The 25,104-nt window shown below is 44.2% G+C and overlaps 1 protein-coding gene across 4 annotated transcripts in view; it reads right to left on the bottom strand.

Annotated features, from left to right (window-relative positions):
• LOC106741648 (peroxidasin-like) overlaps nucleotides 1–25,104 on the bottom strand; it is a 152,433-nt gene that overhangs the window by 107,595 nt on the left and 19,734 nt on the right. For all 4 annotated transcript variants that reach the window (XM_014613862.1, XM_014613863.1, XM_014613865.1 and 1 more), the window contains 3 exons: nucleotides 5,039–5,179; nucleotides 1,173–1,246; nucleotides 258–407 (listed from right to left, as the gene is read on the bottom strand). In XM_014613862.1, the coding sequence (XP_014469348.1) occupies nucleotides 258–407; nucleotides 1,173–1,246; nucleotides 5,039–5,117 (303 nt within the window). In that variant the 5' untranslated portion in view covers nucleotides 5,118–5,179. The remainder of the gene's footprint in view (nucleotides 1–257; nucleotides 408–1,172; nucleotides 1,247–5,038; nucleotides 5,180–25,104) is intronic.

The raw sequence follows: 25,104 nt of genomic DNA, 5'->3' as shown, positions 1-25,104 counted from the left end.
TTTGTAAATTAAAACAATATCAAAACGATATTGCTCCTTGTTTTTACGCGACAACGACGCGAAGACCGAAAGACAGGAAACAGATTTGTGTGAGAAGAAGAAATCTCGAATTATTAATTACAGAGATTTCTCTCACCCCCTCTCTCTTTATCTTTTTCGATAAGCCTACGTGAGTTACACGAGCAGGGAATCAAATTTGTTGGCGAATCCGCGCATTACATCGAATACGCTCGAAGATGGAAACGCGTGGAACTCACCTTGAGAGTATTTTGTAGATTCTGCACCCTGCAGTGCATGTAGACTTGAGCACCAAGCTGTACGGTAATGTTGCTCTCCGGATCCTCGAAAAATGGCCTCGGTTCAGGAGTGCCACTAGTTTCAGTCACGAAACTTTCCACCTCGTAAACCTACGATAAAAATCAAAACCCGTTCACGCTTTCTGTTACTCGATGCGCGTTCAATACTCCCGTAATGTAATCTGAGAAACTATAATTGGCTTTTGAAGTAACGCGAATTGCTTGTAACCGTCAATCATATATATATATATATATATATATATATATATATACAGGGTGTAACAAAAAGATCGGGACACTAGAATATTTTGAAAAATATGAGTTTTATTAAAAAATGTTGCAGACAAAAACTGTATGGTTTCGAGGGAATCATAAGATGGTGTCATCGGTTTGACCCTGAATAGTCGCTTGAAAGTCACGTGAAGGTCAGCTTCAACACTTGTGGGTGTGTGTGTGTGTGTGTGTGTGTATGTAAGTATATAAGTATGTAACGCTTCATGCAAAATGCATTAAACAGTGAATACGAAACACTCAAACGGTGAACGCGGTTATTCGAATTGCAAATTCCGGTAATGTACATAGACTTTACATTCGTGATAAATGCGCGTTCTGCGGCGAGAATTGTTCAATAGATGTAATAAATGTTGGAGCAAAATTTTTTCCTTAAAATATCATACAGATCGTACCGTTGATACGAACAGATCGGTCATTTTAAAAGACTAATTTCGACTAAATCTTTTCGACATTCAAGTGACTTTCACATGTACCATCGAAACAAAATAGAATGTTATTTCTAACTTCTCATTATACATGAACCTAAATGATTAATTGAAGTAATTCCGTCGAAAAATCTAATAGTATTTATATGCGACTAACCTCTGTGAAAGGTGAACTGAGTTCATGCCAAAATGAGCGCGGCAGGTTTTCTAACCCTGGAAACGACTTCGCACCTGCAACACAATTCAAAAGATATTTAAACATATAAATAATAATAAATATATGTTGTATAATAAATATATGTAAATATATATTACATTGTCTGTACCACGTTAAGAAGATATTCTCATTTGAAACGTGGTTTTGTAAGAAATTTTTAAACATTTTTTTGGAAAAAGAGATATATATTTCTGAAGTTTTGTACAAATATTTATCTATGTTGTAACTATATACAATAAATTCTATACTATTATTATCTCCAATATTACAATAATTTTTTGCTGTTGCATAATAAATTTCTGCAAATCACCTACCAAACGAAATGTTCCAAATGATAATATTCTCTCAAACTGTAAACGAAATATCCTAAAGCCAATATCGATCGTTCCATTTTGAAAACTTATGACAACCAATTTGTACTCGAAATTTCGTTCAACAAGCGAGAGGTACGTTTAACATAGAGGTGCAAAAACATTATCGCGAACAGTCGCAAGGATGTAGAGAAATGAAGTCTTCTGAAAATCCACACAAACTGAAAGCTTCATTGTGTTAAGCATACTAAAAAAAAAAAATTAAAGAAAAAGATAATACGGCTCGTGTATATAAGACCGAAGAGAATTTCACTTTCCATCCCGATGCGACGGGACGGAGCGAATCCCTTTACTTGCCGACACTTGAATGGCCTTATCAGCAAGAAGCACACGCGACTATGTAACTTCCTGAGACGGTACGCGCAAATATATTCACCTCGTGCAGTTTCACAACCAACGGCAAATTTCTCAATAAGCCGCGCGATTTCAAACACGCAAAAAATTTAATAATCTCTCTTAGGAGAGAAAAAAGGAAATAAAGAAACACCGTATTAAAAGGTAAGACCGTGAGAGATTTCTTCATTTTCGTCATTCCATCGTTTGCGTTTCATACTTTGATCCTCATCGTCTTCGCGTATATTTTCATCAAGATACTTTAATATACTTTAATTATACGAGTGCTCCTGTTCTCTTTTTTCTTGCGATATCAGAGAGAAATTATGAGTGCCACGTAATTCTTTTTCAGTAATAATCGATAGTAAATTGGTCAAAGAATCCTGTTGCGCGCGTTGTGCGCGGCTAGCGGTGCACGAAGCCCTGTGTGAACATTTGTATCTAAACCCTCGTGTAAAAATTTCAATATTAAAGCCATAGTTCGACGGCCGGACTGACAGGATCGATTCGGTCAAATTACCTTTCGCATGCATCGCGTCAGTGTGCGTTCACGCGCGTACACTGGGAAACGCGCGTCGAACGCGACTCCGCCGTAATTCCCGCGGCGACGAAATGAGCACGTTCATGCGCGCGCGTATGCCGGCAACAAAATCTAACATAGATTCGCGCCGGCACGTCCATCTTCCTGTTTAAATGCAAAAACGCGGAAATACTTTCGACATACGCGCGCACACGCAACCGACCGTCGGCTTGCTCTTGTGGCCTCAGAATAAATATTTCCGCAAAAATTCCAAGTAAACACACACGCACGGGGAGAGTAAATGTCCCGTTACGAGACGTTTCGTAAACAATACGCGTATTACGCGCGCATTATGCGCGTATACTCGTTTCTAAGCGGATTTCTCTCTCTCTCATGATAGCCGTGGAAAAAGAGGAATGAAAAATCCGAGTGGAGCGACGAACTCGCGATGAGAACCAGACGACTCGACACAGAGCTTTAAAAAGACCGATCCATCCCCGGAAGTAACAATTTATCGCAGACTGAATAAATGATCCGAGACTTAATTAGGACAAACGGGCACCACAGTGAATCGCGCGCACATCACACATTTCGCAACGTTTGTCCGCTACAATTCCGCGAGCGCACAGAATTATCTTTCCTCATTCTACATCCCCTGTGGTCGAAGGCGGCCTTATAAGTATAGCTTTGCATAGCTTGGCACGGTACGCGAGTCGAACAGAAAGAGGTAATAAAGCCAGTTTCCAAGCGAGTCGTCGTTTTTTCGGAACAATAGCGGAAAAGCATGCAATCTCCTCTCTTATAAAGCGGCCGCGCGCGCCGCTGAAGGAGACACAGACTGCGGAGTGTTGAAAAATAGACCGCGACGGAATCGCGGAGATGCCGCGCGAGACTGCGGCCATTGCAATATCTCTCTCCATCAAATTCGACGATTCAAACGGTCCTTGTCGTTCTACGCGGCCACTTCGAGACGGCAGAAGAAGAGAGGCAGGAAGAGGCGACTCGGCTCGCCAGTCAGAAGGGTCGTCTTTGCTCAGAGACGAACCTCTTCCTCTCGTTTCCACGAACGCGCTCGAGGATCCGAGAAATCCCGACGATGTGAAAGATGCGGCCCGAAAATTATTTTCCCAGCTGATCGTCCGCGCGGTAACCCAAATCTGTACCGTTTCCTTTCACCTCGCCTTGACGAATCGTCTCACTTTCCGCCTGTTTCTCTATCTCGCCTCCCAAGGTCTCTCCACCTAACCATTTCTCGTGGAAGGATAGGATAATCCTCGGGAGATGTATCAGCTCCTACGCCGGCGTAGGGCCACCTCCCGTTACACCAATTTAACAAGTTGAATTCTCCCGCTGCAGAGACACCCCGGGAAAGGAATGAGGCGGACGGACTTCTAATATCCGCTGGAAAGACGAAGCACGTAATCTCCACGGGAGGGATAAACCCGGTTACCGGTCAGGATTCCGAAATACGCTTCAGACACAGCCCGCGAACGCGGATTACACTCTCGACGCGCGTCTGAAGCTACGGGAACGTCGACGGATGATTCAACAATTGAAAAAACCTCTTTCACATTCCTGTTCAAGTATAGATAAGTGTTATCGATGTATCGAAAGATGAAATATCGATAGTAGGAAAAGTCGATACATGAAACATCGATACTGTACTTCCCACCCCTACTATCAACTAAATCTTTTCAGCGAGATTTTACTGTACTTGTAACGGACTGTACTTATAACGGACTTCATTATTTTTAAGTGATGATATACTGATCCCATTTTAGCGAACACGGAAAATGCGATGCTCGAATACGTAGTTTCGTAAAAAAGGAAAGAAGAAGAAAAAAAGCAATATGTAAAAGCGGAGAAAGGCGTTCGCGCACAACCGGTAAATTCTCAAAGTCGCCTCGTTATAATACATATTTTCGCGTCACAAAGATGCAGCGAGAGCGGATCCGACGCGCGCGCCGGAAGTGCCCTATATTATCCCTGTCAAAGGAAAACAGACTTTCGTGCCTCCCGAGGAGTATCGTGATCAATTGCGCGATTTTCCTCATCGTTCTTCCTCCCCTTCAATTTCAGCATTTCAACCGACGATGTAAGAGCCGCCTCGAATCTAAAAGTACGTCGGATCGACCGCGGTTTGTCGCTCGGTACGGCGTCAAATTTATGGAAGCCGTCCGAGCTCGTGAATTTATGAGAATCCAATGCCTTAATTGGAAAATTATAGGACAATGTCTGGCTGCCGACCATTCGGCCCGCGGCTCGTTATTCAGCCGGCTATAATCTGGTTTTCCTTCAGAAAACTACGCGCCTGAATATTTTTCACCGGTAACAAAGACTCTCTTTCCACCGCTGAGCACGCCAGCGCAGCAGAATATTGGTGCGAAGCTACTGAACGTAAATACATTGAGTTCGCCTCTCGATCGCTTTCTACGATTTCCCCCTTTCATTAATTTTCCTCAATTGCGCGTATCATTGGCCCTGCCATCCTCTCCCATCTTCTCATTTATTTGAAATAATGATCCGCCTCCTCTCCCGACATTTCATCTGAATAACATCAAACTCCCTTTATTACAACTTACCCAAAGTGCTGGCTGTGCACAGGAAGTGTATTTGGTGAACCAAAATGGAGGCCACCACGGCCGAAAGACGACTCAACATCGTAGTCGATCCTCAACTCATCTCTGTTCCCAAAGTTGGTACACAGCAGCACCGTTGTCTATCTGCAAACACAAGAAACAAGCGCTTGCTTCAAAATGTAGCTCCTATCAGCGAAAAAGTTTTGTGCGCGCGCGTTCTAAACGAGAAGCGGCAAACAATCGACACAAATCGCAATCTCATATTAGCTAAATTTAATCGTGATAGTATTATGGTATTACGGGCACAAAAACAGCCGAGCGCATAAAACGGTGATCAATCAACGAGTATGTGGTAATTAGCATGGCACAGAGCGAGACCGTCGAGGATCATTAAATACCGGCCTGTGCCTGAACGTCAAACGGCCCTGCCAAACCAAATGACTCCCTCCGGACTCGAAGTGAACTTCCTGTTTTCTACCTCTGTTCTATTCGAGTTCGCGGTACACAGAATGTCACTTGTTAATGAGATCAGTACCGTATATCCTCCAAGTACGCGGCCAGGAAATCGCGTCCCTTCGAACGAACTACACAACACCTCGCGCGCAACCCGTATGGAAAATCAAGGTTTCGCAAAAACTCGGCAAAGTAATTAAAGACGAATGTGAAGCGAAACGAAATGTTTTCATCGCGAACTCTCTCTCTCTCTCTCTCTCTCACGAAAAACGGCAGGCGCGGATTTTTAAGAAAAAAGATAGAAATACCCACAATGTCACTTCAAACAGAGAACATTCCGCGAAATTCGACACGGATCCAAGAACGAAGATTCCATGTTAATTTAATGAAAATATGCGCCGTAAGCTATGAATAATACATTTACATATTATTATTTGGGAATGCGCGGCATAAATTGTACGAGTTGTTTACGCTCCGGCACTAATTCATAACGTTTCGCTTCCGCAGAGGCAACATCTGGAGCGACGCGATGGGCGTCTACGTCCTGTCATTTGCGTTACGTACATCATACATTAACGCGTCGCGTCGAAATATCACGTTGTATCTTTATGTCTCTTATCGCGTATAAATATCCCGCGTTTGCACTCGGAAACCTACACCTCAGTGCGCATGACTGAATTCCAATTAATCTTTCTCTCTCTCTCTTTGCCTGTCTGCTCCTCTTTTGAGAAACAGTATCAATAGTCCACTCACGAAAATTTATTTATAAACATATACACCCCTTTCGGCATCCTGGTACAACCGACCTCTCCGCGTCGCTATCCTCCTCCTGTCGAGTACACGTCGCGATCGAGTTATATTGAAGAAGCTCGAACCCGCTCGACGAGAGGAACGAGAGATCGCTAGACCCCGAAACGACTGGCGAGAACCACGTGCGGATCCCGAGCAGGAGGTAAATCAACCGGTCGCTCCAAGTCAAACAGAAGATTGTTACCACGAAATTCCGCGTGATTCAATTTGGCCGGAAGTTCGGGGGAAAACACGGTGCGCGTCTTGGTAGTCAACCCGGTACCCTGGAAGAGAGAGAGAGAGAGAGAGGGGGGGAGAAGAGAGGAGAGAAAAGAGAGAGGCCGGGTTCGCTCTAACGAATCTATCGACAAGTTCGGAGTTTCTCCAGACGCCGCGGCAGCTCTTTCACCGGCTGTCACCTTCCACATAGTGCGTCCCCCTCCCTTTTCCTTTTCTAACCGCCATTCCGTCCTGTCTCCTTTCCGATCAGTCTCTCGCGCCGGCAAAGGACAAGCTTCGTGCTCTCACGATCCGCTGGGACCGCGGAACTTAGAAGGGACAAGCAATTTTCAGTTTTCCCAACCGGTAATCTCGAAGACTCGTCGTTTATTCGCACAAGTTTCAAATTATTTCACCATCTGGCGCAGGTGCCGGCGCCGGTAACGAGTTGCGGCGCCGTGCCGGCGGTACGAATAAAAGTCTCCCCTGTATCTAACTGCTCGTCGTCGTTGTTTGAACTAGACAAACTGAGTGCGAATCGATGAAACAACGCGAGCCGGAGAGACAGCGAGCACGAGCGCCAGCGCGCGCCGATTCGATGACCGGAAAAACGAAGGTAAACGCGCGTTGTCGCTGAAAACTGGGGTAGACGCATCGGCAAATAGCCTCGACGGGAAATATTTTTAGCTGACCCGCCTATTTTTCTAAATAAAAATATTATCTTTGCCGTGCGTTATTTTTCGTATTGTAAATACAATACGACGGGACGAAGAAGAAAAAGAGCGAGCTAGCGAGAGAGAGAAAGAGAGAGAGAGAGAGAGAGAAAGAGAAATCGCGTCAACAGCCGATCATATGGCGGGTGCATTCCAGATCGCAATCGATCGATCGACCAATATTCTTATCGATATATATGTGCCCGTTTCGGCATCCTTGTTCGCAAACCAATAAACAAATCCTCACCTGGTCGCTACATTCGCGCAAGTGGCACGATGTGACGCATACTTTATGGTTGTGTCGAACACGCCCTCGGTACGGTGTAACATACTTGTTCCGCGCGCTTGTTACCGGTAACTAATGTTCCATCCGCCCATTCGATAGCGCGATATCGTCCAATCGGCAGCGGAAGACTGCTGGACCAGAAAGAGATCGAGCGATTGAGCAAATTACGACACGTAGATTGCGAGCACCGCCGTGCGCGCGGCGGGAGGGCCAGGAACGATCAGTATACTCTGTCGCGCGGCATCGTTGGCGAAATGAACGGAGCAGCGGGATAAAATTTCCTCGTTTTGCGGCGAACGCCCAAACGAGCTGATCAGCCGTTCGATCAAACCCACGGGGTCATCCGACACGTCGTAAACACATCGAGATCTTTTGACGTATATTCGCGAGCTTTTAATGTCTAGTTTTCCTTCATCGTCTCTCCCATTAAAGCCCATGTCTGGATCAGTAAGCTTAGCAAAAAGCCAACAAATAGGAAGGAAGATTCCCTGCGTGTTGAATGAAAGCTTCAACACAGAACGAACATTTCGATTCGGGGTCTTCCTTTCCTGTAAAGCTCTCAAGGAGTTTTGCCCTAGAATGTCGATAAAAGCACCTAACCATTTATCTCTTTTTCTTTCTTTGAGTTATATAATAATATAAAAGAACGTAAATTTCAGTAACAGTTTCTCGCTTCAGGGTAACGAAAAGCACCTTCCCTGTTATAAAAGATAAAAATCAGCGAGAACGCTTACGCTTCTTATCTCGTTGTAACTTCCCCGGCTGTAACGTCTTACCTTCACGCTGATTAGACCGAAAGTGCGTAACTTTGAACGCACTGGAGTCAGTGTTACTATTTGATTTCGTTAGGAGCGCAGGTTTGGAAGTTTATAAGGGACGCGTGCAGGTAATCAATCGATCGAGAGAGAATTGCCTGATAACATCGACGTTATGAAGCAAGTTGGCAAACAAGCTGGAACACTCCCTTAGATCATCTTGAACTAGCTGTAGCCAACTTCCAAATTTCCTACACTTAACCCTGCGATGCAATTTGCCGCGTGCGCGCCGCAAATATTTGCAAACGGCGTGTAATTAAATATCGGTTAATTTGTACGGTAAAGGGGAGTTAAGAACAGGGATTGTAATAAATGTAAGTCGAGGAAAAATTCTCCATGTCGAACCGCGTATCTTCACGACTCTTTATCTCCCGGCTTATTCTCCGCCATACGTGAGGCTATCGATTTTGGCAATACGACGTCCGCAATCGCAACTTCAGCCAATGTTTGCTCAATAAACCTTGCGAAAGCCGACGAACCAACTAACCCGTTAGCCCGTTGGCTCTCGATCTGGAAGTTATTAATCGTGCCGATTGCAGACGCCCGGTACAATCCGACAAGCTTGAACAAGGGGATTTAGCAATTAGACTGCATTTTCGAACAGTAAAAATATCGAAATACATTACCGTCGGCGAATCGATACCGGTTCTCAAACCAGGTCACGCCAACGCTCGGAATTATTTCGAGCGCGCATACGCAAGTCTTGTAAGCGTGCGTGGAAATAAATTTCGCCGAGAGAGCGGACTTTATTTCGCTCATATAGCGCGGCTTATTTCCAGCTGTTCCACAACGTACACACGTGAAAGTTGAATTCTTGCATCGCGATGAAGAAAATAGACGAAGAAAACGGCGAAGTTGCGTCCAATCAACGGGGTAGAGGAGAGAGGAGAGGAGATCGGATTAAAGTTGCGACTGATCGCGACGCGATGTTTGCCGATGACGCTTTGATGTCAGAAATGACAACAGTCAAGTAGCCACGGCTACAATGGCCATGCTATGATAAAGGCGACAGTCGCGTGTCATGCGGTCGTGCAATAACAACGGCATGTGTTCGTAACGACAGCCATGCTCGCGGCGGTAACAACGACGTAACAAATCGACGTTCACGCGCGGCGTCGCGCGCGCGCAGGGATTTGTTTAAAATCCAATAAAATGAACGCCCCCTCCACCCCTTTCACCCCATCCGCTAAGAGAAATCCTCGTCTTTGCCGCTCGCCGTATTTCGCAAGAAATATAAGCGACAACTGCAATTTGATCGCATTAAACGCAATGATATGACTTTACTTGCCCGTCGGCACGACGCTTATGTGAATTTATGGCGGCACTTCCCCTCCGTAAACTTTTACACTGACCGTTTTTAACGCGACTTTGACGATACATTACAGCGCGCAGCAGCTTACCCGGTACGTACGTACACTTCGTACGTATCGTACGTACGTGCAGCGGTAGAATCAACAAAATGCGCGCGGCGTTATGTACTGTCGCGATATCCTACCGTCAAGCGGCATACCGTCGCAAGACCGGTCTCTTCTGCCCATTTGGCCGCCGACCATCGCGTCTCGAATGCACAAACTGCGCTAGGAGGGCCCGACAAATGCCCGTTACCCGCTGTTATATCATAAAACCGCCCTAACGACAACTTGATGGAACAAGGAGAAATTTTATGTCCCCTCGTCGAATACGTAAGAGCTGTAAATTTTATTTTTATTTATTATTTTGGAGATCTTGAAGAATGTCACTTTCGAGAAGCTGGAGAAACATTGGACCAAGTGTGTTGACTTTCGAGGGAATTATGTTGAAAAATAAAATCTAATCTTGAAATAAATTTATTTTGTTTCCGTTATCATTCTGGAAACTTTTCGAACTACCCTCGTACGCTGTCTTCGTGATCGATTCTCATATCAAATCACGTTCCCCTTTCCATGAGACAAAAGTGTTCACGGCAAGGATGTTCTATTAATAGAAATCTGCGAGAGTGGCGCGTCGACACATGTTGTCAACCTAGATCGGAGTTTATTACGTGTACGGAGGCATGGTTAGACGGTGTCTGACCTGAGCCTCATAAGTGGAGAAGGTAACTTAAATTCATTAAACGCGCCATTGAAGCGGCAGCAGCTCAGCGGGAAGATCACTCCAACCGTTTTCCCTCTCTCTCCCTCTCCTCCCCTCTCTGCTTTTCGCCATGCCGAAGTGCCAAAGTGGAATTGTAAATTCACAATTCCATTGATGCGCCTACGTGTGCGCACACCAGTACTTCCTCCTTTCATCGATATGTTAACGACCGTGATAACAATTACCATTTCGATTATCTCCGCCACTTTGTTTCTTTGTACGAATTAACGCTCGACCTCGCGGTGAAAGAATTAAAATTCGTAGGACGAATTTCAGAATTACGACATTATCGTGATCGTCGTCATTGTCGTCCGCCTGCTCATCTGTGACGACGACAATCGCTTTGACACGGTCTACGGCGAAAATTAATTAAGAGATTAATCAATCGGGGCTGGCAGGTTCCGTGAGCAATTTCGCACGAATCATTTGAGACGAGCGGTGGTCGAAGCGCGGATAGTCGATTTCTATTGCGGTTAAATATTTTTCAATTTTTTAAGAGCTTTCTTTAATTGATTTTTGAGATCACTTTACAAAGCAAAATTCATATAAATTCGTATAAACCTATATTTATTTCTTCATAAAGTAACCTCAAGAATCCATTCTTAAAATATTAGACGGTGCTCAAGAAAAACTCTGTATATTTATTTATTTGCGATACGATAACATATAAAATCTGCTATCTCTCTGAGTTATTTTTCTCCATGCAGTATCGTCAAAGTAGGATTCTGCTAGTCCACAGGTCGTTTAATTAGGCGTTACCTTTCAGAAGATCAGAATAGCATTAAAATTTCGACTCGGGCATCGTCGCGCGATATCTTGTTATTATGCACACTTGCATTCCTAATACGCGGTCTGTTTCTATACACAATGCGTCAGATCTACCTGGGTAAACCCCGCCGGAACACGTAGATGTACGCGTAGATACACTCCCGGGTGTATATGTCCGCGTATTTACGCTCACACGTGTATACACGCATTAATACATACATACATGTGCGCGCGCGCACGCACGTCCACTACGTGCTCGCTTCTATTAAACTGACGCGCGTGTCGTTCAATTCGTACTCGCGATTACCGGGCTGATCCGCGTTGCGTGTTTGCGACAGAAATGGAGAGACATTCGCTTCAGCCCGCAATCGTTTACACATATTCTGGGATTCCGACGCTTTCAATGTCAAGAGAATTTCACGTGCATTGTTGTTTCGGCGCATTCTTGCCAGTTACAAAAATTAGTCGCGCTGCCGCCGTGATGCAAAACAGAATGCGCCGTTCATTCCTCGTCGTTCTTCGCGATCGGGGGAAAAAGGACCAACTTATGATGATGATAAACGCGGCTTCCACTGTTCCAACCGTCCTTTTATTCATGGATTCATTAACCAATTTGGACACGGAGTGAAAATTTTGCCCGGTCGACGTGAAAATATTTGTCAAAGAGGGAAATTGCATCGCTCTATGGTAGATCTGCGCACCGCGGATGCTGTTATTCGATTATCGGCCCGACTATAATTTTCGACGTTTAATGTCGATAAACGCCAGCCACGCAAAATCAGCCGATACAAACGATAAATAAATATTCTCAGCAGTCGCGTAAGCCAACGCGCGGCAAGTTAATCGAGTCATTAATTCGATCGAAACTACAATTTAATTCGCCAATTATCCGACAATACATAAAACAGATATATCTCCCCTTCGCTATAGATATCTTCTCCCTAATTGACTCGCGTTCAGCTTTTCCTTTTTTCTATCCCCGCTGGATAGATGCGACGAGGAAGGAGAGAGGATGTTTTCTCTCGTAAATGTGTCGACCAATTGCGCGTCGGTCTGTCTCGATACGCTTCGAGGGAAAATAGATGTACACTCTCTGTATCTCTTTGTATCGACTTGCGATCCGCGCTCCCGCTATTCTCATTTCCATGATGCCGGAACGGGATTGACCGGGATATATACGCGCGTCGTGTTGGGTGTATCGTCTGTAAAAAAAAAAAAAAAACGACTCTACCAAGGCACGCTCCCGCCGCGCATTAATCTCCGATAATTCACGGCTTCCTAATAATCACAGTGCCGCTATAATCCAAGTCGAAATGTTGGACCTATGTTAAACCTTTAATTCTACAACACAGTAGCAACTAAGATAGCAAAATATATGTAAGTTCAACCCAAATAATATAATTCACTCTTACTTTGATCCTGACGTCATAAACTTTCGTTTTCATGGTTTTAGCGTTAAAATAGATTGTTCAAGATACACGGAAAAAATATAGTAAAAACTACTACAAAATTTTATAACACCGAATTATATGTCGGAAATATAGCTGAAATTATGATGTGCGTTGTAATCTTTAATGATATATTTATATATTTCGTTGTACACATCGCTAGAGATTATAACACACATAATAATTTCAATCATAATTCCGTTCAACCAGTATTACAAAATGTTGTGATAATGTTTACTCTTGTTACAATATTTTCTCCGTATACCTGAATTTTATTGAACCATAATGTTAAACTAATAATTTTACATCATATATTATTTCCCGGTAATTCACGGCTTTCTAACGATCATAATGCCGATATAAAGTACGAAGAAGTGAGTCGTGATATACACAGTGTATATATATCATAATCTTCGGTTTATATTCCTTCCGAACGAGACTGAGATAACGGAAAAAGCATGTCGCCATTACTAATAGTCATTATATTAAATGAGCGACATTACAGCAGTGTGCGCAATTGTATTCTCAGATACGAGTTTGTTTGAGTGCAATGACCACATATCCGATTATCATACGTACATTAACGTAACAAAGAAAGGTATAGGTATGCTGCGTTGTACCATGCGAAACTACTTATTCGCCACCGCGGGTTTCCGAATTCTCCGAGAGACCCGTCGCGTAACCCGGACAGCGGTGGAGGAGGGAAGGACTCTTGATTCCGAGTTTCGACTTAGCCCGAGCGTTTCTCGGATGCTAATGTGATTTCGCATTACGTGTGTAATGGAAGAACCCATTAAGTGATGTACGCCATCACGCGACGCGGCTGCACAAGACCTTCTCTGATAGGGAATATCTTGAGCATCAGCGCAGAATCCACTCTCTCTCTCTCTCTCTCTCTCTGCCTCCTTCGTGTGTGTTTTGCGATGGTGCGAATATACGACCGCGAACGAAGATTCCATTATACATCATTGTAACATATTGGTGTGCGGAAACGTATATATGCCGCATGTGTCTCTCGATATTATTAATATTCAATGTTGTTGTGCAGTCCTCCGATTATAAAATCCCGTTATGGCGGTAATGGGATTTAACTCTTTTTTTAACGCGTTTTAACTGTTAATTTCGCAACGGAATGAAAAATAAAAGACGAAAAAAAACGAGAGCCTACCGCGATAACACGGGGAACCTCGAGCGCGAGAACATGAGCAGAAATTTCTCCGAGTCAGGAAAAGGGTGTCGTCACTTTGTAAAGGGTTGACTCAAGGCTTAAGACCGAGCTCGCGTACGCCTTCCACCGTTCTCATGACTCTTCATCCCCCTGCTCATCGGATAAATTTTCCATGGACGATGGCTTCACGACGCGCCGAAGAGGAAGTGTAAATATGGTGGGTCGAAAGAAAAGAAACGGAGAGCGAAAGAGAGAGATAGATAGATATATGCGTTTATTTATTTTCGCTTTACGGCTTGGCCCTTTAAGAGCGTTAAAGAAAAGAAGAAACGTTAGGCTACAATGATAAATATTAGGTTGCAATGTGAACAATTATACTAATCTTGATTATACTACAGTCGAAAGGAGGGGGACCATTTTTAGCGGTTTCTGGTCTCCTTTCTATATTTCAAATATAATTAAAATGATTTGTCACAAGTTCCTGATCAAAGGTCAGACCACTAATTAAAAAATTTCAATATGAAATCACCTATGTGGGTTATCGGAGCCCGCCCTTTTTAATGCGGTAGAAAATAGAAAATAGAAAATAGAAAATACAGGAAATATTTCTTACAAGTTTGGTACAAATTAAATTAAATTTGGTTAAGTTAACGTGTCCTAGATTTGCTCGAAGAACATTACAGTTTAATAATTGAGTTTGCTGACTTGTACATTGTAGATGTACGTAAGAATAAAGCTCGCGTTTAAAGATATATCTATAAAGCCAGAAAGCTCCTAATCTCATAAGAAAGCGAGTTCGAGGGAAAAGACAAACAAGCATCGCGACAAATTTGCGGTTGATGCACTCTACATTTGCGAATTGCTGTTTCCACACATGTATCCCGTAAATCAGACGTAACATCCGATTAATTTCCGACGTAAGTCGTAGGGAAGGAAGAGAGGGGAAGAGGAGGCAGCGGCAACTCCGGCTTAAAAAGTGCGCGTGGATCCACCCTCGTAAATTCGCCTCTCAGAAATATTGTTTGGTACATAGACAACATGATTAATACACACCGCCGGTGGGGATCAATAATTTCATTATGTATTCAATGTCGATACATACGAGCAATAAATCGTCCTCCGTGCCGTACCATGGATCTGTAAATCTGCCCGTTGTCTAGACACTTCCGTGCGTGCTCTAAACGTGCGATGCAAAGAGTCACGTCGACGAACAAGCGCGATTAGGAAGCATTACATCGCTGTATTTTGTTGTCGCGTCACGGAAATCGTCCATTCATCATCGTAATGTCCCGCACGCGGCCGTCGACAATTTACGCGACTTTCCTCCCCGCTGCAATAACGAACACGTGCGTGGCACGACGAACGATCATTTTTCTTCGCGATGTGCGCACAGAAATACTTAAATTTAATAGTTTATATCGACACATTTTTATCGATTCGACAGCAACAAGTGTGTCGGTGTGTCACGGCGAAAACCGTCGATATTCAACGGCGGCTATCTCGAGCACGCATGATAATCAAACGGAAAGATCCGAAACTAACGTAACGGAAAGAATTAGGCAACGATGTTGGGTGAAACGTTTGAAAGAACGAATACAGAAACAATTAATGGCGAAGGTTAAAGGAAACACGCGAGAAAAATGGCAGAAGAATACTCGACGGTAAATTACGCATTTCGCCCCGATATATCGCCGAGAGATCGTAAACATCACGCGCGTCGATACGAGCAGTCGTATCGCGACACCCGACGGTATTCAATAAGCGCCGTAGAAGAAGTGCACAAAGGAGCGTTTTCGTATGTGCGAACACGGATAACATTTGACGTCGTCCAATAAGTGGCAGGGAGGGCAAAGGATCCCGACGCATCACGAAACCACTCCCGCATGCCTGTACGGCAACGTACATACGTACGGGCGTACGCACACACATCACCGGCGATAGCTCGCGGATATCTCTCTCAAGCCGAGATTATATTTGAATCCTCACGAGTCCCTCGGACACTAAACAAAATTTATGCAGGATGTATCTCGTCAATATTTGCGATCGCCGAAATCGCAGCGTGCGCAAACGCTGAATGAAATATCACGTCGCCAACGTGTAAATCTTTTAATGGAAATTCTATATGTGTAGACAGCGGCGCGCAAGACATTTTGCGATTATTATGAAAAAAGATTCGAAGAACAGTCTCGCAAGACTGCCTTCCTTGTTAGAGTCGAGTGTCGAGAGCGCGGATGTGGCTCTACACTAATAGATGATTGCGCATACACCATCTCTCTCGGCGAGGTAATTATTCCGCGAGACGACGGGACGACGAGTTTCTCTTTCATCGATTTCGTCATCCGCAGCGAGGCTCCGCAGAGGCGGACCGGCTTAATTATAAAGTTCGATACTGTGGCAAACGGGAGAGTNATATATATATATATATGTCGCATCGGGGCGAAAGAGGACGACGACGCGAAACTCCATGAGTGACAGCGAATTGGCCTTCGGCACTGTTTCCTAAACTTTATAACGCTAATGATACTTTATCCCCACGGATAACTTTCCATGTTAATTCGCTGCATCCACCGTGCGTAACATGAGCAAGCGTAAGCGTATTATTTACATGCGCGTACACAATAATAAATAGTTCGCGGTGTGCTCATCCCGAGTCGAAATTTTAGCCTTGTGTTGCCAGGGGATGCCAAAATCGATAACGAACTTGATAAGCGTCGATAATGTAAAAGCGATCCTCAAAATGTTACGTTACGTAACATTGACTGACGATTACCTGACTAAAGCACTGAAGACACATACGATACGTAGAGTAAGCTAACCTATTTCGAAATAAATTAAAAAAAAAACTGCTGTATCTTGAACAAAAATGGGACATTTTTAGGCTTTGAAAACGATGTTGCAGCCATTTGGCTGCACAACTATTTTGCTGTAATAAGGTTATCATAGCCACATTACAAAGATTAGCTAATTAGTATTTTATTTTAGTAATTAATAGTAGAAGATTAGTAAAAGTTTAGCAAAAGCAAAAACTAACTTCTCTTTTTTTTTTCAAGAACCCCCCAACGATCTTCAGTATTATTATCAATATTAATCGTCCGGCAATACTATCATAATCTCCGTCTAATTTTCTGCGGGAAGGTAGAGAGNGGGGGGGGGGGGGGGAGTATCGCGAGCGGATGGCCAGTAATATCCAAAAGATTACCCCCGACGAGTAACAAGAAGCGAACGTAGCGCAACATTAATTAGTAAGATTTCACTTAGAAATTTAACTTTCGTAATTACACGATAATGACGTCATGTTATGGAGCGCTCACACGTGCACATTTATGCGCCGTCGGGCGGCCTTCTTTAGATTATGAGTTAAGTTCCGGAAAGACCGATATACCGCAGGATCTTCTTTGCTGGAACTCAAATCCGCGTTCACATCGCGCCGTTTGATGACGATAATCCAAACGTCGAGCAATAGAGCGCGAATAGATCGAATAGATAGAATGAGCATTGTCAAATCCCGTAACAGTAAACAATCGTGGCGTCCCGTTGAAAAACGTCCAACGTTCCACGATATACGAACGAAATATTGGTGATGTTGGCGCGACAAACGCGAATATCGAGAGAGGCACAGGAGTACATTGCACGTACAATCGCACCGTATAACTGTCGTTGTGCTTTGTGCGCGGGCACAGAAATAAGACTATTCAAATGTTCAAATGAAATAATAACAAGAAAGTGTCAGCCAGAACGAAGTCACACCGTTCGTGTCCCTGTATTACAACGAGCTCGTTGGCCAAGCAGCGATTACAAACAGCGGCTACGACAACGTCCATTACCCTTGTTCTATCGAGACACGCGGAACGGAAAGGGAACTAGGCCAACAAAAGGAAGAGAAGGGAATGATAGATACGGGATGAGGGATGCAGTAACGAACGCGACAGCGAGGGCGACGGAAAGGGAGGGCGAGGAGAGACAGAGAGAGAGAGAGAGAGGAAGACAAAAAACGGGAGAACGAAAGAGTTATGCCTCCGGTATAGATTAGGGATATTTATGGACCGGTAAATCAGATATATCGCGTCCTCTATTCTGCGCGTCCTCACGCGATGTGAATTTTTCCAAAGTATTTCTCCTTTTCCCCTCTCTTTTTAATTTTTTAATGTGCTACACGGAGAAAAAAGAAGAAGACGGAAAAAGGGAAAAAGGGGGAGAGAGGAGGGGAGAACGGAATGAGTCGGAAAAAGATTGAAAACGTTGGAGGATTGCGCAGAGGAAAATAGCTAATAAATAAAGCTCACCGTCCGTCACTGTCCATCAGACATCGGCGATCCTATTCCGTAAAACGTCTATGCTCTCGCTCCGAGCAAGATTTTAATTACGCACGTAACATCGCGTTCTATCTCTCCCTTGTTTTTTGTTCGTCTCGCTCTCCTTAGGAAAGTTCCAACATCGCACGCGCGCATCCTCCTCCTTCTATCCCACCCTCACCATCGTCGCCTCTTCCTCCTCCTCCATCTCTCGACTGCAAATTCCTATTTCACAGATAACTTCCATAACGTCACGTGCTATCGTGTCCTTTCTTTTACTTTTACCCCATCCCACTGTCGGCGAACGGAGAACGCGAAGGCATAAAGCCGAGATAGACAAGAAAGAAGGAGAGAAAAAAAAGGAAAGAAAGAAATAAGCGCTAGTGACAGAAAGAGAGAAAGGGGAGCACAGGTTGACAGCGTGAGAAAAGAGAGGGAAAAGAAATTTCCGTGGCAGGCGGACGAGCAGGTTGAGGGCGGACGAAGCAGCAGAGATACGAACAGAGAAGGCGGTGTGGAAAAACGGAGCGGGAGAGGATCGGGCAGCCCGCTTATTATGTAAAGAGGGCGTAGCTTTTTTCTCTATGCGTTCCTCCGCTGCTTTATTCTTTCTATTCGAAAGCCCTTTGAATTAATATTGCATTATGCGATAACGCGGCCGGCAACATTCAGCTTATTGCGCTCGGCCGTTTGGCGGAATGTCCGCTAATAAAGGGGCGCGCGCTAATTCGTATACACGCGCCGCGCGTTAAAGTTAATGCGTGCATTCTCGGTCATGACGACACGCCGCTCGCAAGGAGCGTTACATAAATCTCCCCCAACCTCTCTCTTTCTCCCTTCGTGCAGTTTTTGATGAAGCTTGATGCACCGGTGCTACGAATGATAATAATTTCGAAAATTCACTCGGATCATGCACGCGCGCTGCATCCGCGAGATAGAACCTGATTCCACGACTAACTGCGTTAAAGAAAAAACGAGGAAAAGAAAAAAGCGGAGAACGGAAGCCGAGTTAGGTTAGGTCAGTTGCCGGGCACAGGAGTGTTCAACGGTAGTGTAACGAAACAAACACAAAACGGGGAGAGAGCAAGGCCCTTTAAACAATATCATCCGGTGCGCGATATCCACGCCTGCGGCGAAATCGTATTATCTGCATGCGCGCAAGCGGAAAGGCAAAACAACGCGTCGGCAATTGCAGGTAAATATGGACGATAGCCTCACGTGAACTGGCCAGAATTTGAGTATGGGTAGTACGCGCTATTGAAATTTAATCCACAGGCTCCGCCTCAAAAGCTCAGGATGTACCGACGCGTAATCCGCCGAGAGACCCGTCAATGACAACAAGTAGGTAGTATCGCGCTGCGAGACGAAAAGATCATACCTTCGACTTGCGCGACAAAAAATATCGCTCCGCCAGCTTCGTTGACAATGACCGGAATGGTAAAAGAGGGAGAGAGGATCGCGAGAACATCGCCAGGATGGTAACGTCGGGAGAGAACAACCTCCGAGAATTCCTAACACGCGTCTCCGAGACGTAAATAATTTTTACACTGAAAAAATGAAAGATATAAAATATTTATTCTATGGGTACTAATAACATATTTGCGAAAATCTCCCTGTAAATTCTTTAATTTAAATAGAATAAACAATTGCTCTCATGAAATGCTACAGATTTAAGGAAATATATATTTTCTCACTTGAAAGAAATTTTTTTCCGTGTAAAAAATATATATTAATATAAATAAATATATTATTAGTGCCAACTAAATAAAAATATTTTATATTTTTTAAATATATTTTTTTTCAGAGTACGAACTTTTCATCGATCCGGCGAAACGATTTTATCGTTGTCGCAACGAACATGCAGTAGCAACGATGTGGTTTAGCTGCATCAAAATTACTTTCTTCCGCGTAGAGTCTGGATTACACAGGATCAGAATGAGAGTTAATATTCTAGGATTAAGAGCGTTAAAACGGCATCAAAATTTCGACTTGGGTGGACGCGTGCGCGCCGAGGAATAACGCATGCAACGTGTGATATCAGGCAGAATTCTCAGCGCGCCAATCGGTGAATCTTGTGGAGGATGTAGCGCGAAACTAACGCGATTGCACGCGGCACGACGCGATACGGGTCGGTGTCGGTACCGACGATTAAACAGAGCCTAATGCAGGTTGCCGCTACGGATTGCTGCGACGTCCACCATCGATCGAATATCCCTTCCCCTCTCCCGTCGCTGCAAGCGTGATTCTCTTAATAAGTGCTGGTTAATTGGCGCGTCATCCTTCGCGATGCACGCGTCCGGCACGCGCGCCAAGTTTTCCTGCGACTGGATGCACGCGAGCTTGCGTACGTATGTGTAGAAGACACGCGATATCCAAGAGCCGAAAGCTGACCCCGAAAACAAGAACGAAGAAGAAACATCGTCGAGAGAGAGAGAGAGAGAGAGAGAATATGAGGAACGATGAGATCTTCGCGGAACCTCGCCTGGAATAGCCCTTAATTCGATCTCACGAATAATCCGTGACGTCCTCGGCGATTCAACACGATCAATCCACATTAGGAAATCGCGGACGTGCGTCGCGCGTCTCTGCTTGTTCCGGGACGATTTGTCATGCTGTGTGTCGCGTCGTTTCACGTCGGACTCATTGTTCCGCGGCCGGGGTCGATCCATATGAAAGCTAATGAGACTTCAGCTCCAGAGACGCCCAATCATCATGGCAACGGCGTGGCATAGAGTAGCAATTTTTTAAAGCCGTACACGTCGCGCAACGTGGGAGGGTACATATACGTTTCTCCCCGCGCAAGGAATACGTTTCCTTTCTTGCTTGGGATATACATCGCGGCTCACCATGGCATATTCTCTCTCTCTCTCTCTACCCCCACTTCTCCCTTTCCCTTCAGGCCCGTGGAGAATGATCAGCTTCAAATGCGGAAGAGAGTCATTTCGCCGTGCGAATGCCGCGTTAACATTTATCTGGCATTTTCGCGCGCTTGCCTTTCGTTGGCAACAACCACCAGTGGCATCGTCGGACAATGTCAAAGAGAACCCTTCTAACGGCCAACGCTCATCGATCTGTTCATTAACGACCTAATTAGCCACACGGCCTGATTACTCAACCTCGAGCCATCAGCCGAAGTTTGTCGACTAAGCAACCGTGTGACTCCCGCTGCCGGCGTCGTTAAGGAGCGCGGATGACTAACTCCCGTGAAAGAAGAAGCGAAACGGTTGACTTGGATCACCGTCCTCCGGATATATCATTACCGGAAATCCGCGTTCTCAGACATTCCAACTCTCCGTCGTTCCGCATTTCTTTTCCACTATTATCTCTCCCTCTTTCTCCTTCCCTTTCTCTTCCTCTTTCTCTTTTCCTATTTCATTATTAGAATATCTATCCGAAAGACATCCGAGCTCTCATCCCCCGGAAACATTTCATTATTAGAAACTCTTACTTCCAGATGTTCGCGTAACTTAGAAAAGTAGTTCGATTTTCGCTTATACTTGGAGACAGCGCGAATTATCTCCTGAAGTGAGAGCGTCGACCGGCGACGACGGAAGAAAAATAACGTCAGAATTTGGAAAAAAGAGCACTGCTCCGCATTCCCGATGTCGACGTCGACCGACGCGAATTTATCGAGTTCACGACGAGGACTGTAAGCAAACATCGCGATACGTTATCGATATCGCGAACTATCATTTTCCAAGCGGCTGGATATCAGATAGCGCACGCGGTTTGCATTCCTATGTTTCCCCTTACGGTGTTAAAAGAGAGAGAATCGTAAAATAAAAGATATATCCGTTTAATATATTTACCGACGAAATAGCCCTTATTTGTTCCTCGACAAAGAAATCAATAAAAGTATCACAGGGAACCCCGTTGTATCAATAACGTTGTTGCTCGCGAAAGTTCTCTCTCTCTCTCTCTCTCTCTCTCTCTCGTTCTCTCTCTTATTTTCTCTCATATTATCCGGCGGCGTTACATCGCCCGAGAGGCAACCGCATACATACATTTCTCACAGACGCTCCAACAGCCCGCAAAACTGTCAATACCGCCTGTAAATTCCCTCAGCGGTTCCGAGACATGGCCGTTTAAATCTTAATATTAATAACTACCCTATAAAAATTTCATGGATATTCATGGATATTCCGTTTCTCCGCCGTCGTGATAACAAGTCCGCCCTCGACGAGAATAGCTCGTAATTGCACGGCAAACGTTTCCGCTCGTAATTTATCGCGCGCACTGAGTTTACGGCTTAATTTTGCGCTCTAATTTTGTGCATTGTAATTCCATTAATCACGTCTTGGGAATGCAGGATTAACCGGGCACGGGGGGATATGAAATCTACGGTTTTGGGCGCGTGTAGCACACAAGCGTCGATAATACGGTGATAACGGCCTTGTTTTTAAATCAAGCTACGCTCACCCGGCGCTTTTATGCTGAAGAGACTAGAAAATTCGCTAATTGGCGATACAGCGTGCGCGCAACGTTAATTTACAATGATGCAACTACACACCACCAGGTGGTCCATCGTTGCCCGAGATACGGCACGAAAGCTTTTACCAGAAAACGCTCCGCTCGCCAACGTTGCTTTCGAGAGGTTTGATTCTCGCGGACCGTAAGTACCATGTCAGATCGATAATAGTATTGTACAGTTACGTTTTCCCTGAGTGAAAAATCCAACTTAATTTTCCGGCGCGCCAGCTCTATAGCCAAATCTAATTTGTGACGTATTGAAAATAAGAAACAGGTGTTCTCTGAATTTCTTGCAACAAAATTTCACTCAAAACGAGTGAAAAATGACAATATTTTCCTTTGAAACCAAATGAAAATATTGCCCCCATGCAGCAACGATTGTTACAAAAAGCTTTCCAAAAAAGGTTTCAAAATCATTTCAACTTCTCATATTTCATATTCAAATTCAAGTAACTCAATGGACACTCTACTTTTCGAGTGAGATTTAACTCCAAAAAATTTAAAGAATATTCCGAGTCGAAATTTTACTTCTGCATTAACCTTGCAAATTCCGTGGAGCTTGGAAGATCAATGAAAAATCTTAAGATCTAATATTGTACAAATAATACACAAACTATCACCCTACTTTGATGATACAAACGTTACTTGCTGCCATTTTTTCCATGTTTTCTTAAAGAAAAACTCATTTCATAATTAAACAGCAACATACGTAACATCAAGCTAGGATAATAGCCTGTATAAGGTTATACTTTGAAATTTTTCATTGGTGGAATTCTTCCTTCAAGTACCGCGGAATTCATAAAGTTAACGTAAAATCAAAATTTCGACTCGGATACATCCTCACCTATTAACTTCGCGCATTCTAAATTATTTTCCAGTCCATTTCCACGGAAGGAAAATTAGCTTACTCGCTATAATACAACCAGTAAATACGCCAGATAAAAAAACAAGCTCAGTAATAGCACCGGCAAGAGTTAAAAAAGCAAAATGACTCTAATTAGACGTGAAAGAGAGAGAGACAGAGAGAGAGAGAGGGGGGCGTACGTTAATTGAGTAACTTCGCGGATATGACCTTTCAATTTTTTATCTTTCGGTATATTTATAGATCAATGATGGAAGCGATATTTACAACGTTTTTATTCCCTCGTGTCCCGATGCTAACCTCGTCCACGGTTTTCGGAGGCAAAATATTACTGCCGCGGAAGCAACGCTCGTAAATATTAGTTTTATATATCGTGCCGCTCGTCGAAGCGCACGAAAACCAGAAATTTCCTGTACCAATACCGCAATTTTCGAGGGCTATCAAATAATCGGTCCATTGTTGCCCATCGTAAGCTGCTGCTGCTGCTACCGCCGCTGCTGCAATAAACATTGATGTTTTTCGATTTATCGGGACGACTTTTTCACCACGGCTCTTTCGTCTTTTCGTCTTCACGATTCGACCATCGCGTATATCTGCGAGGAGACACTATTACGTACAGGAAATCGTTCTCCCGTTGTAAAAAGCGCACTGACTCGATTATACGAGTGACGTGTTTTATGCGCACTTCTGAGATTAATATAAAGAGCAGTATTAGATCGATCGAGGCGGATCCATAATTTCCGGAGTCGGCGAATAATTTATGGATCATGCCAGAAAAAAATGAAGAACCCAACTATCGCTTCTTCCTTCCTCACTCCGCGGACGCATTCCGATAAGATCGCGAATGGCCACCGTTTCACGCGCGCGAAGGCTTTCTTCTGCTTCTCTCTCTCTCTCTCAGACACCGCCGCTACCGATGCGGCCCGCCAAATCGAATTAACGTTGGCTGGCGATTCGCCGCCGCACGTTTTTCACTTATACCTCGATAACAATCGCAATGCCGGCGCATTAGCGAAATAATTCGCGTTCCATCCTAGCTCCCGCCGCTCTTGCCGGTGGATCCGCATCATTGTCAGAATCATCGCGTCGTTTTAGCATAATTTTGCAAATGCGCCATCTCATGCGCATAAAATATGTACATATACTATGATATGTAAATCGTTTAATAATTCGTATCGCGCAGCAAAGGTAATCCGACGCAGGATATGAAACTCTACGTGTTTCCTATGTTATAAACGAGAGGTATGTATCGAAAAGAGCGGAGAGAGAGCGAAAAAAAATCTTCCTGGTGAATAATGTACATACGCTGTGCATGAAGAACTAGCTGCACGATTGCGCTGTATATTCCGACTGAATGCTACATAATGTGCAAGCTGCTACGTGGAATCTAACGTAACATTATTTCACACAAAACGTTCCACCATAATGGACGTGTATGTATTTAGCCGTGCGCGCATACACGATGCACACGTACACGTGTGCGCACACACGCATTAGTAGAATAATTAAAAGTAAAAAAAAAAATCTGTCAGAGTTGACAGCATACTAATTAGACTGGGTATGACATATAACTCTGCGCGCGCGATGTTGCATCAACGGGGAAAAAAATAAAAAAAAACAAGAGGAAATGGAGGGGCAGAAATATTTTCCCATTCCCCCGGGAAAAAACAACGA

The sequence above is a fragment of the Dinoponera quadriceps genome, unplaced genomic scaffold, assembly GCF_001313825.1.
Source record: "Dinoponera quadriceps isolate SergipeBrazil2010 unplaced genomic scaffold, ASM131382v1 scaffold586, whole genome shotgun sequence".
NCBI lineage: Eukaryota > Metazoa > Arthropoda > Insecta > Hymenoptera > Formicidae > Dinoponera > Dinoponera quadriceps.
This window is presented reverse-complemented; position numbering and strand designations above follow the sequence as displayed.